Source organism: Gastrolobium bilobum, unplaced genomic scaffold (assembly GCF_033153095.1).
Source record: "Gastrolobium bilobum isolate Gb01-03AN ecotype WA unplaced genomic scaffold, APGP_CSIRO_Gbil_v1 utg7201, whole genome shotgun sequence".
Taxonomy (NCBI): domain Eukaryota; kingdom Viridiplantae; phylum Streptophyta; class Magnoliopsida; order Fabales; family Fabaceae; genus Gastrolobium; species Gastrolobium bilobum.
In genome coordinates, this window is record NW_026897562.1 from 56898 (window position 1) to 71672 (window position 14775).

At 37.2% G+C, this 14775-nt stretch overlaps 1 protein-coding gene across 1 annotated transcript; it reads left to right on the forward strand.

Annotated features, from left to right (window-relative positions):
* The first annotated feature begins 11286 nt into the window (after positions 1 to 11286).
* LOC133308078 (uncharacterized) lies at positions 11287 to 11688 on the forward strand. The gene has a single exon (XM_061508668.1). It carries the CDS (start codon positions 11287 to 11289, stop codon positions 11686 to 11688), a length of 402 nt encoding a protein of 133 aa, XP_061364652.1.
* The last annotated feature ends 3087 nt before the right edge of the window (positions 11689 to 14775 follow it).

Consider the following 14775-nt stretch of genomic DNA (forward strand, 5'->3'; position numbering starts at 1 on the left):
TCGGAGACACCATCTTGGTGTGGTGTGTAAGGTGCAGTAAACTGCGAGAGAATTCCATTTTCTCTCAGATAATCCTGAAACTCATGGCTCAGATATTCACCACCACGATCTGATCGCAATGTCTTAATCATCTTGCCACGCTGTTTCTCTACTTCATTCCTAAACTCTTTGAATTTTTCAAAAGCTTTGGATCTATATCTCATTAGGTACACGTACCCAAATCTAGATTTATCATTAGTAAAGGTAATGAAATAGGAGTATCATCCTCTAGCCTCTATAGACATTGGCCCACAAACATCAGAGTGAATGAGTTCTAATAACTCACTAGCCCTATGACTCTCAAGCCCTTTGGGCTTGTGACAAGTCATTTTCCCAGCTAGACAAGATTCACATTGTCCATAGGATTCCAAATCCATGGAATCTAGGTATCCATTTGCATGCATCCTAGACAATCTTGTTTCGTTTATGTGCCCTAGTCTACAATGCCAAAGATAAGATTGATTATCTATCCTAGGTCGTTTCACATTTACATTGAGCACTTCAGTTCTCATTTCCAAAACATATAAGCCATTTATTAAAGAATCAGTACCAAAAACAATATCATTTGAAATGATAGAAAATGTACCATCCTTAATAGTGAAAGCAAAACCATCTTGTTCTAAACATGAAATAGAAATAATGTTTCTAGAAATGCTAGGAACATAAAGACAATTATTCAAATGCAATAAAAGGCCCGTAGGCAAAATGAGGTCGGAGTCTCCAACAGCATGAGCAGCAACTCTTGCTCTATCACCAACGCGGAGGTCCACCTCGTTCTTTTACAATCTTCTAGGGTTCCTAAGCACCTGCAACACATTGCTGATATGAGAACTACAACCGGTATCCAATACCTATGAAGTCAGATTAGCACAAGAATAATTTATCTCAATCATGTAAATACCTGATTGATGCTGCTAGTGGAGGAGTTCTTGTTGACAAAATGCCTGATGTAGCTAAGGCGTTGATCTCAATCATGGCTGCATATGCTTAACAGTTTGGAACAAGAGCCAATAGCAGTGCTGTGTACCAGGTGCAAGCGACTCCGACCCAGCCTTCAACAGTGGCATCAAGTACTGACAATCAAAGAATTGAAAATAGACTTGATGAACTAGCAACCATGGTGAGACAGTTGGCAGTTACCCAGACATTCTAGACTTCTGCTCCACCCGGCAGTCTATGCGACATATGCAGTGATCCTTTTCACCCACTGATGTTGCAAGAGGGCTCCATTCCTGCAGACCAGTCAGTCTCTGCAGTCTTTCCTAGGAAACCAAAGTTCCAACAACAGAATAATCCATTCTCTAACACATACAATCATGACTGGAAGATTCATCCCAACTTCAGATGGAACCAAAAGCAGCAAAATGTTTCATATCAGCAGAGTCAGCAAAATGTTCCATATCAGCAGAACCAGTAGTTTATCCCACAGCAGAGACAGAACTTCCAGCAAGCTGCTCCCCAACAGATGGAACAACCACCACCAGTGTAGCAGTAAAATAGTGGCAGTGGTCCTTCCTTGGAGGACTTAATGAAACGGATGGCCACCAACAATCTGGAGTTTCAACAGAGGACAGAATCCACAATCCAGAATTTGCAGACACGGATTGGGCAATTGGAGACATCAATGAAACAAGCCCAACCTTCCAGCAGCTCCCTTCCATCACAGACAGTTCCAAATCTAAAGGGAACCGGCAATGTTAGTGCTATTTCTCTGCAGTCTGGCAAGCAACTGGAGGAGGCAAACAATCTGCTGTTGAGTCATCTCAAGAAGGTGGCACTGGTTTAAGGAAGCAAAATACTGATACTTATGATGTCCACATCCCCTTACCTTTTCCTCAAAGAGTCACTCAGTCTAAGAAGCAAGCAACAAAAGCTCAAGATAAAGAGATTCTTGACACCTTCAGAAAAGTAGAGGTAAACATTCCACTCTTGGATGCAATTCAGCAAATTCCAAGATATGCCAAGTTTCTGAAGGAGTTGTGCACCAACAAGAGGAGACTGAAAGGAGATGAGCGAGTTAGCGTCAGTCAGAATGTGTCAGCACTCATCTAGCCCATGCCCAAGAAATGTCAAGATCCAGGGACATTTACTATTCCTTACATTATTGGAAATTCTGGTTTTCATGATTGTATGTTAGACTTAGGAGCATCCATTAATGTTATGCCTGAATCTGTGTATAAGTCTCTTGGTCTTGGTCCATTGCATGCTACTGGTATTGTTGTTCAGTTAGCCAACAGGAGTAGTGTTCATCCTTCTGGTGTAGTTGAGGATATATTAGTTAAGGTGAACAAGCTGATTTTTCTGCTGATTTCTATATCTTATGGATGAAGGGTGATAATCATAGTAGTACAATTATACTTGGTAGACCTTTCATGAAAACTGCTAGGACTAAGATAGATGTGCATGCTGGTACTCTTTCCATGGAATTTGGTGATAGCATGATTAATTTTAATATTTTTGATGCCATGCAATTTCTTAGGGAAGAGCATTCTTTTTTCTCTATGGATGAAATTGATGAAATGGTGGATGATATCTCTGCTGACTTAACTGCTGAATATCCAGAATTATCATCATTACTTGATTCAGATCTGTCATGTGGTTGTACCGATAGTAGTAACTGTACTGCTTGTGCTGAGATAGCTTTATGTTGTTATGATTTTAATCATGTATTGAATGATGATTTGCACAGTGGTTCTGCATTGGTGTTGAATTCTGAGTTGCCTGTTGAAATTATTGATGATTCTGTTTCTAAGAATTTGATTGCAGGCATAGATGTTAATGGGTTTTCTGCAGAACCTGCACCCACTAGACTTCTCTCATCCACTGAGCAGCCACCTAAGTTGGAACTGAAGGTTCTGCCCGACCATCCGAAGTATGCATATCTGGAGGAAAATGCGCAGTTACCTGTGCTAGTGGCCAAGACCCTTCTACCTGAGTAGGAGGAAAAGCTTCTGACATTGCTGAAAGAAAATAAAAAGTCAATTGGATGGACTTTACCAGATATTGTGGGAATCAGCTCTTCCATGTGCATGCACCGCATTTTGCTTGAAGAAAGTGCTAAACCAGTGAGGCAACCCCAGAGGCGCCTGAACCCGCTTATCCTAGAAGTGGTGAAGAAGGAATTTACTAAGCTTTTACAGGCTGACATCATTTATCCCATTTCAGATAGCCGGTGGGTCAACCCGGTTCAAGTGGTTCCCAAAAAGTCTGGAGTGACTGTAGTGGCAAATCAGAAAAATGAACTGGTTCCAGCAAGAGCTCAGAACAGTTTGAGAGTCTGCTTGATGTTGCTTATTCTCCTTAGGGAGTTCAGGGAGTTTTCTTCCCTCTTTTTCTTTTCTTTCTGTTATTTGCAATTTTATTTTTATTTTTATTTTTCTTTCTTTTAGTTTTTGATTTTCGTAGGTAGATTTTCCTTTTCTTTCTAGTAATTATTGAGTGGTACATGGAGTAGACTTAGATCACAGTGTTTGATAGCATAGTCTGTTAGGCTTTGATCTCGATTCTTGGATTGCAATACCTGTTCATTGTTTCTATGTTGTTGATTGCATGATTTGGTTTACCCTTGTGAGGTTTTGACCCTGTATACATGGCATACATCTTTTGGCCATTTTTCTTTCTTGTGTGCTTCTGCTCTTGATCTTTGTTCTCTAGAACTTGCTCTGATTCTTTTTGAAACCGCATTTTTCACTTACATGCATGAATATGATTGAGACATTCATTTCTTTCTTTACCCACTTTAGCCAGATAGCCATCCCTTACATTATTATCCTTTGGTGAGCCCCTTTGTGTCTTTATATCCTTTGTTTCTTAAGCCACATTACTAGCCTAAGCGAAAAACCAATTAATTCCACATCCTGGAGATTTACTGAGCATTGATTTTCACTGTGATGTTGTGTTTAAGTGTAGGGGTTTGCCCAAGATGTGCAAAAATTTAAGTGTGGGGGGTGACCATCTTATTCTTTTCTGCTATGTGGTTTTACTGTAAAAAAAAAAATTTTAAAAATTCAAAAATAATCAAAAAAATTCAAAATATTTCAAAAAAAAAAAAATGTGTTTATTTCTATTTTTTCATTATCTTTGTTTTATTTTCTTAGTGTAATTCTTAACTTTTGCTCTAGTAGATTTCTGGGTGTTTAATTTTCTTTTCCATATTTTATCCATACCTTCACCTCAACCCCATTACAACCCTACATAAAGTCCTCTTGATTTGTGCATGCATTTGTTAGTAGCAGTGGAGAAGTAGAATTTGAGCAAGCCTATGGTAGAATGATTTTCTTGAGTAGATTTGAGTGATACACTAATTACATGATACACTTGAGAGAAAAATATTGAGAGCATCCTGTAAGGAACCATTTTCTGTAATTGGCATGTACAGTTGAAATTAGCAGGTCTTGTGATTTGAGATTAGAGAATTTCTGTCCTGATTGGTTTATCTGTTGAAGACTTGTGATCTTTGTATATTTTCTGTATGCTTGGTAATAGTTAGAAGGGATTGGTTGATCTTAGTCTTTGCTTTCTATTTTAGTTTTTGCCCAGGAGAGCAAAAAGTTAAGTGTGGGGGAAATTGATAACACATATTTTGTTACACTTATTTATTACTCTTGGATGGTATTTTTACGATTTATTTGAATTAAATAAAGGTCTTTTGGGTCAAATCAGAATTCTAGATTTTAATTGGGTTTAATTGATTTTCGTTATAATTTTCCAGATTTACACTACTTTCATATTTTAGCCATATCTCACTCTAAAGATGTCCGATTAACTCCGTTCTTGTTGCGTTTTTCAGATAACCAAAAGGGATACAATCTCTATTTCAGCTACTAAAGCCCAATTCGGACGGGAAAATGGTCGAAACCTAAGCCCAAGATGACGAGTTTTTGCTGGAATCTTATTTTGACGTTTGGACTTGTAAATCAGATTAGAACCCGATGTGTTTAAGGCCCAAGGCCATGTTTTAATATTTTATTTTATTTTATTAATTTTTTATTTTATGTATGGGCCAAAGTGGTGAAACCCTAACCCGTTCTGAATGTGGGTTATTTAAGAAAAATGTTAGGAAACCCTTCAGCAGTCAGATTTTGAGTTGAACAATTGTTTGAGTTTTATTTATCGAAATTCTGCACTTTTTCTTTTCATCTTCTTCTTCTTTTATTCTATTTTATTTTGAATGATGTTCAACCTCGCGATGCTAGGCTAAACACCTTTAATCAATCTAAGGTTAAAGGTTCGTTAATTTATTTCAGAGGGTATGTTTTTAACTTTTTAATTCAATTTCATTTTTTTCCCAATTCAGATTGAATATCATGCGATTGTAGATATTCAAATTGAATAATGCGATTGCATTCTCTAAGGAAAAATTGATCATTAGATTTAATGGTCAGATTAATTTACCCGATGAACATAAGTTGAACATATCAAAACTACTGCGATCGCATAGTTGAGATACTGTATTCAACCAAACGCTAGGCGATAGTCTAGAGAGGGTTTCCAATTGAATTTGAGGATTCCTAATTCGATTGGGGTTAGTTACAAATTGATAATTATATATTTTTATCCAATGAAGAAATAAATTAATGAATCCTGATTCCTATGGTTGATTGCTTTGTAATTCTGATTTTTAAATCTCTTTTTCAAATCTGTTTTTATTTAAATTTCAAATCAACAAAATCCCCATTTCCCTTTATATCTATTTTACAAGAGATTTCTAGCAGATTCTTTGGGAGACGATCCGAGTTGCCCTATCACTACAAACCTAAAGCTCAGTAATTTGCGTGGGTTCGACAGCGCACGTCAACATGATGCTATTGAAAAAAAAACTAACTATTAAATTACTCAAATAATGAGACTTGAGAGTAGTGTCTAGTTATTTGACCGTGTTCATCCTGCATGCATGTTAAGAGGGCACAATTTAGTTATGCTGATATGTTTAGTCCTTGTGGTCCCTTGGACAACTATAGCATTAGGGAATAATGACGATGGAGGGATTTAAAACCAGAATGCATGAAGAAGTTTCTTGCATATTATAGTTGGTTACTAATTAGCAACTCTTGACTGAAACGCTCAATCTAATTTGCAGCTGGACAAACTTTGCCTTAGGAATGGTTGCATTTGTTTGATGCCTTAAATCTACCCATGGTTTCAATGAACCCTGTATTTTAAGCTGTTGTAAGTTGAGCTGTGTAGGAGGAGTTTCTGTGTCATTCTTCAGCCTCCTAGAGTTAGCTAGTACCCTAAAATCATGACCATTACCTTGATTAGGACCTCAGCTTTGCCAACATGCTGAAGTTGTGGAGGAACAACAGAATTGGAATTTGACAGTAGAATTAAGTGTTTAGATGCTTAATTGTTAATATTGCACAAGCAATGCTTCAAATTCTCTGTGTATGGCTAATATTGGTGCAATTGCAGTGAAATGAAGTTTGATGGTGGTTCTGCAATATTTAGTAAAAATGACACATTATTTTTATACTTAAGTACCCTTTTCGCATGAGGTGGAGTCCGTTTTGTGCTTTGGCAGATGCTCCATACGGATTTCAAAAGTAGTTATTTTCCTTTTTTTCTCATCCACATGATCATAAGTTGTTGATGCTCGCTGCAACCTCTAGCAGCATATGAGTTATGTTCTATGTATTCAGCCATAGTCCATTTGAATATTTTATAAAACTGCTTATGGTCTCTTATATGGAATTAACATTACATGTCAAATTACTTAGAATACTTTTCTTCTTGTGCTACTATACAGAATGTTTAGCTCCATGCTTAGTTGACTTGACATGATACCAGAAATCCTGTATAACATCTTTATGAATTTCCTATTTTACCGACCCCAATGCTGACCTGGCAAGTTTGAGATGTTTTTTTGTGGAGTTAACCCAAGCAACTCAAGAAGTTTAAGTTTTTAAGTGCCCTTCTATTTCACCTAGACAAATTATTATATTACAAAAGTACTTTTAAGGGTGAGTTATTTCAACTTTATATGCCTTAGAAGACAGACATAATATGATAAGACATGTAAAAAGCATAAAGTAAATTTGGGATACACGATGTCAAAAACATTCATTAAAAAAAAAAGCTAATTGCAAATTTTTTTTGGTCCTATATGTGAAATCAAATGATCAATGGGAGAAGTTAATTTTTAGGGTGCCCCTATGCACATGTTGAAATTAGTACATGATATGAGCCAACATAGAACGACCTCAATATTTGCGCCGAACCAATTTACAATCTTTTTCCCTTTATTTTTGGTATTTTTCATTGTGTTTTTATACTTTTTCCCGTTGTTCATTGTTGGATTAATGTTAATTACTTTGACCTTGTTGTGTTAGATTGAGGCAATGAACAAAGGAATGGAGTTGAGTGTCATTGTTGTTATCATTTGTCATTTGCAGTCTTTGAATCACTTCACTAAGTTACTAGTGAGAATGTATGGTCTGTTATTAGCTAATATTGAAAGAAGGTAAAGGTCAAGGAGGAGAGTGAAGTGGGATTTTTGCAATAGGGCTCCGATAAGGAAAGTTAATCTCCATAGAATAATGTATATTACTGACACTTCTTGTATTAAGAATACAAGGATGGATATGAGATGTTTTCATAATTTGTGTGATTTATTGAAAAATGTTGGGATTCTTCAACCGTCAAGACAGATGGGGGTAGAAGAGGTGGTTGCAATCTTTCTTCACATATTGGATCATGATGTTAAGAATCAGATAATTAAAAAACAGTTTATGAGGTCAGGTGAAACAATAAGTAGACAATTCACCAAGGTGTTGCAGGCTATGTTAAGATGTCACACTGTACTACTCAAACACCCTGATCCCTTCCTTCAAAACTCAACCGATGATAAATGGAAGTGGTTCAAGGTATCATTAACACAATACATAATGTCTTCCGCATAATTTACAATATGATACTTTCTTTTATATTGACTTGTCTTCTAATTTTGGTTCTTTGTTTTTATAGAATTGTCTCGGAGCTTTGGATGGGACCCACATCAAGGTTAATCCCCTTCAAGCTGAAAAGCCAAGATACCGCACTAGGAGGGGTGAGATAGCAACAAACGTGTTGTGTATTTGTTCGCAGGATTGTCAATTTATTTATGTTTTTCCTGGATGGGGGAGATCAGCAGCAGATTCAAAGGTTCTCAGAGACGCTATCTCTCGTACAAATGGATTAAGGGTCCCAAAAGGTAACTAAGGAAAAAATACATTCTTCACCTGACGAAGATATCATTATGTACAAACTGTAGTCACATATGTTGCTCACCTGTCGGTTATTTTGTCTTAGGTTACAATTATTTGGCCAATGCTGGTTATATGAATGGGGAAGGATTCCTTAAACCTTATAGAAGGCAAAGATACCATCTTAGTGAGTGGAGACATGGGGCACAGCCAATGACACCGCAAGAATTTTTTAACATGAAACACTCAGGTACTAGGAATGTGTTTGAAAGATGTTTTAGGATGTTGAAAGGGCGTTGGGCCATTGTGAGGTCAAAGTCTTTTTACCCGGTGAAAACGCAATGCGGAATAATCACTGCATGTTGCTTGCTTTATAATCATATAAGAAATGAAATGCCTATTGACCCTTTAGAGGATAATACAGTGGACATGGCAGAAGTGAAGACAACTTTCAAGGACATGAAATGATAACTCATGTTGAGTCATCTAATGCTTGAACAAAGTGGGGGGTTGAATTGGTGCAACATATGTTTGACACGTGGAGGAATTGTGTTCGATTTGGTTTTGTATGCTGTCATTTATAATGTTTTTAATTGTTAGTTATATTGACTTAGTTTGAAATCAGAACAATTGTGTGATTGTACTCAATTTTTTTTCATGTTAGGCTATGTAATAGATACCATATTCCATTACACTTATGTGTTATTTTATGTAATATTTTATCATACTGTCCATTGATTTGTCCACAAACAAGATATTATTTTCTTAAATTCATGCAGATGGCTGAAAAGGATAGTCAATCCACGAAACGGGCTAATCATACTTGGACTACGGAAGAGGACAGAGTCCTTGTAGAATGTCTTGTTGAGTCAGGTTTAGCTTGGAATGGTGACAACGATTTCAGGCCTGGATTCCCTAATCACATAGAGAAGCTGATGCATGGTAAAATTACTGGATGTACACTTAAAGGCAATCCCCACATTACATCTAGGATCAAACTCCTTAAAAAGCACTACAATGCAATTGCTGAAATGATTGGGTTCAATGGGGGAAGCGGTTTCGGCTGGAATAATAAGGATAAAATGATTGATATCGAGAAGGAAATTTACACGGAATGGGTTAAGGTAAAACATACTATCTCAGTGGACAAGTCACATATGTCAATGTTTATGTTTTATTTTCTGTTTTAACTTTAAACACACTCAATATTCTGTTTGCAGACTCATCCAAACGCAAAGGGCCTTTACAAAAAACCATTCCCATACTACAACTCATTGGGACCAATTTTTGGATAGGACATGGCAACTGGAGACCATGCCGAGGGTCCAGAGGATGTAGTTCAACAAATGGACAAAGAAGCAGCTGGAGTTGCTGAAAGAGGGGCTGCCTTGGATGATATTTATGAGCTATTTGAAGACAATACAACAATACCCAATTAGGAACCTCCCCTCCCTGACATTGCAACCCAAGAAGCCACATAAACTTCTCCTGTGTCTATATCTGTTGCAAAAAGGGGTAAGAAGAGAGCGAGGAGCGAGGATGATGTCATTGATCGAAAATTTGGAAATCTTTTTGTGTCCATTGATATTATTAGTCAAGCAGAAGAAGATATTGATTGAGCTCCTCTAGTCTCTCTAGGCATAAAAAAAGAAAGAAAAAAGAAAAAAGAAGAAAAAAATGTTGTAGGAGATGTTTGTTGAATTAATTCTTGATACAACAATTATTTATATAAGGACAGAAAATGGATGTTTGAATTCGATCAAGGCGTCTTTCTATTTGCACCGAAACAGGAATCTCAGAAGTTTTGGCCAGTCAGTAACAATTCCATGACCGCATTATTCATGTAGTATAAAAAAATTGTTAATATAATGTAATATATATATATTTATTCATGTAGTATAATGTCATTTCATGAGATTAATTATGCGTTGTCAATCTACATGTATATGAGTCAAATAAAAAAATGTTATTATATTATATCTGTTGGCACTTTGTTGATATAATATTATGAAGAATTATTTACTATTCCTCCCTCTTAATTATTATGGTTCATTTGTGTATTCAATATTTGTTTAAAAAAATTAGAGTTGAATGAGAAATTTTTTTATGGGAAACTTTTTATTATTATTTATATTAGGAGCTGAGCTAGTTAATTAGATATATACATCAAAATTTAGAAATTTAATGAATAACACATATGATATTTATGTGTTTATATTTAGATACATTTTTTATTATCAATATTTGATTTGAGATTTTGATGGCTAGATGTATGTTGAACATTACATTATATTTCATTATTTTTTCTGAATATATTTTGAAGAAAAATATGATAAAAAATTAATAATAATAATAATAATAATAAATTAATTTGTTATATTTTGCATCAAATGATGATATGACTTAGATGTTGTTATAATATAGTGTTGATTACTCTCAGCTTGTAATGCTTGCTCTAATATCCTGTTTATTAAGGTGCATGCTTCCGCTTGAATTGATTAAATGCAAGATGTGTTTGGGAATGATTTTGGTTATTTCATTCAATTTCCTGCCCAAAGGGGTAATTGTGTGTTATAACTATAAATTTATTTGGGATGAAGTTAATGGAGGTGCATTGGTCTAAGTGATCTGTCTGCCCAAAGGGGACACATCTCTGAAGTCAATGTATGCTCACTGAGCAATTTTTCTTTGAGGTTGTAGATGAAGTTATTGGAGGCTCATTGGTCTAGAGATCTATCTGCCCAAAGAGAATGAATTTTCGAACTCAATGTTGTGCTCATTGATGAACTCATCTAAGGTTCTGTCCTTGGTTAAAACCTTGGTTAGTGCATTCTGCCCAAGGGATAATGTACTGTTATGTTGGCGTTGTTATAACAACCTGTTGTTCTCATTGATTAACTCATCTAAGGTTCTAACCTTGGTGACAGCCTTGGTTAGTGCATTCTGCCCAAAGGGGGATGTGCTATTATGTTGGCCTCATTATAATATTTTGATTTAATTGAAGGTGTATATAGCTCTTTAGTTTATTCTGATGCATTCATGTTTTGCCTTAATAGTGAACTTTGCTATGAATAATTGTGTTGTTTCAATTGAAATCTTGACTGGATCCAATTATAACAAATGGAAGCAAGACCTAGAGTTTTCTTTAGGAATTGTTGATCTTGATTTAGCTCTACGTGAGGATAAGCCTGTAGTAAATGCAGAGAGTACACCTGAGGAGAAACAACTTTTAGCTAAGTGGGAGAGGTCTAATCGACTTGGTTTGATTGCTATTAAGAGGACTGTTTCTGAACACCTGCTTAGTGGATTGCCTGAAACCACAAGTGCTAAAGAAATCCTAGATGCCATAGGAAATAGGTACCGAGTATCTGATAATGCTGAGTATGGATATTTAATGAAGGAGTTAAATATGAGATATGGTAATAATGGGGGTGTAAGAGAATTTATTTTGAAGATGGTTCATGTGTAGACCAAACTGAAAGCCCAGAATATTGTTCTGAATGAAAACTTTCTTATTTCACATGCCTTAAATTGTTTACCTGCTGAGTTCACACAAATCAAGACTTCCTAAAACACTTTTGGTGAAAAATGGACCATCAATGACCTTCTTTCTAAATGTGTTGCTGAGGAAGAGAAGCTCATGAAAGAAAAGAATGACTTATCTGAAAACCTCGCCTTCCTTTCTGTTCATGGTAAATCTCATTCCAACAAAGGTAACTGGAAGCACAAGAAAGATTCATATGATACTTACCATGGAAATAAAAGTTCATGGAAACCAAGTAATAGTCATCACCAAATGGTAGGAGGTCCCAAGCCATCTTCTTTTAAGAAAACTATTTGGTGTTTCTGGTGTAAGGGAAAGGGGCATAAGAAAGTTGATTGCAATAGATTCAAGCATAATAAATAGTAGCGTCCAGCCACCCAGAACTCCATATCCTCATACTAGTACCTCTAGCCACGGGTAGTGTCCTTGTCCCATGAGGGCTCTTCAATTAACTGTGTTCCTGAAATCATATCCCCAAATGGGGTTAGAGACGAATCTCTAGTAAGCTCCAGGTTTATGGAAAACTCTCCATACCCTGGTCTCACTTCATGCATGACAGTCAGATACATAATATACAAAACATCATATAAGCAAATATCATAGTCGAACAAGCATATACACATATCTTATCAACGATGCACACAGTATTCTGAAACGTACTTATCAGAGACGAAAATCAATGCACATAATTTCATTTACGAAAATCAACACAATAATTACATCAGAACAAAACATATCTTATCAGAGACGTACGCAGTCATTCCCAAGGATGACCCTAAGCGGGAATCAACATACGTAACAAATATCATATACAAAATCATCACAATAATCACATCAGAACAAAACATATCTTATCTGAGACGTACGCAGTCATTTCCAAGGGATGACCCCAAGCGAAAATCAACGTATGTGTTCCCAAGGGAAGAGCCCAAGCGGAACCGGAACATATCAAAGGTGTACACCATCAGTCCCGAGGGATGACCCCAAGCAAACATAGGTGCACATAGGATCAATGGCCAGAGATCATCACATAACAGAGGTGTACACAGTCAATCCTAAGGGAGGACCCCAAGCAGAAATCAGTGCACATGTTCCCAAGGGAGAACCCCAAGCAGAAATCAGTGCACATGTTCCCAAGGGAGAACCCCAAGCGGAACTCAACATATAACAGATATATACACAGTCAGTCCCCAGGGAGGACCCCAAGTGGACATCAGTGCATATAGAATCAATGGCCAAAGATCATTACCGAAATCACATCAAAACATATCAAAGTAAACACATCAAAACATATCACATCACATCATCATATAGTTCTATATGAATGCAACTATATCATATATCTAATACATATCATACAACCTGACCACAGTCCGTACACTACGGTGGAACATAAAGTAGGAGCGAATCCCATAAACATAGAGCTTACCTTTTGAAGCTTTACCAATTTGCTCACTTGTAACACAAGTTACCTATTTAGCTTCAAAGAAATCCAAACATGCTCAGTCCCTAGGAACACCTAGAGAAAGAATTCAAAACGAAATCAATAAAATGTTACTATGCCATGAAATTTACACAAGGCATGCATCTTATTGCTTACTTTCATTTCTTCACATTATGCCAATTTACAAGTCAATAGACCATCCTCATTCCAAGACACACCATCTTGGTTCTTCACATAGTCAATGCACTCTTTCTGCACCTGCGCCTCTTTGATCTTCTCCATCAGTTCATTGATAACATCTGTTGTTTCCATCTCGAGAAGTGCACCCCCAAATAGAGAGGTCACTATCAGATCTCGAAATTTCTCAACCACATCAAAGTTACCTATCATCAAACTGGATAGGATAACGGATTTCTGACTTAAAGCATCAGCTACCACATTGGACTTGCCAGGATGGTACTTCAACTCGAAGTCGTAATCCTTCAGAAACTCCATCCATCTCCTTTGTCTCAAGTTCAGCTCCTTCTGGTCAAACAGGTACCTCAAGCTCTTGTGGTCACTGAACACATCAAACTTCATGCCAAACAGATAATGCCTCCAAATCTTGAAAGCAAACACAATAGCAGCCAACTCCAAATCATGAGTCGGGTAGTTCTCCTCATGAGGCTTCAACTACCTCGAAGCATAAGCAACGACTATACCGGACTGCATCAACACACAACCCAGTCCCTTCCCTGAGGCATCACAGTACAACTCAAAATGCTTCACATGATCGGGAAGGATCAACACTGGTGCAGTTGTCAATCTCTCCTTCAACTTCTGAAAGCACTCCTCACACTCGTGAGTCCACACAAACGGAGTCTCCTTTCGGGTAAGGCGAGTCAATGGTAGAACCATTGTGGAGAATCCTTTAATGAACCTCCGGTAGTAACCAGCCAAACTCAGGAAACTCCTAACCTCAGTAACCGTCTTGGGCCTCTCCCAATCTAACACGGCCTCAATCTTGTTGGGATCCACTACAAATCCCTCAGCAGAAATCACATGCCCAAGAAACTTCACAAACTTGAGCCAAAACTCACATTTTGAAAGCATAGCGTAAAGTTTTTTCTCCTTCAGCACTTGCAACACAATCCTCAAGTGCTCGGCATGCTCCTCCTTCGTCTTGGAGTATATCAAGGTATCGTCAATAAAGACGATCACAAACTGATCCAGGTACGGCTGGAAAATCCTGTTCATGAAATCCATGAACACTGCGGGTGCATTGGTGAGTCCAAACAGGATCACCAAATACTCATAATGATCGTATCTCAAACGAAACTCGTTCTTCGGGAATCCTCCGGCTTCACCCGAATCTGATGGTATCCGGACCGGAGATCAATCTTCGAGTACACACAAGCTCCTTTAAGTTGATCCAACATATCATCAATACGAGGAAGGGGATACTTATTCTTGATTGTCACCTTGTTCAGCTGCCTATAATCAGTGCACAATCGCATGGTCCCATCTTTATTTTTCACAAAGATGATCGGTGCTCTCTATGGAGACACACTCGGTCGAATGAAGTCTTT

Bases quoted from the DNA above. Each gene is read 5' to 3' on its own strand.
- LOC133308078 (XM_061508668.1), top strand. From the start codon at position 11,287: ATGAATAATTGTGTTGTTTCAATTGAAATCTTGACTGGATCCAATTAT.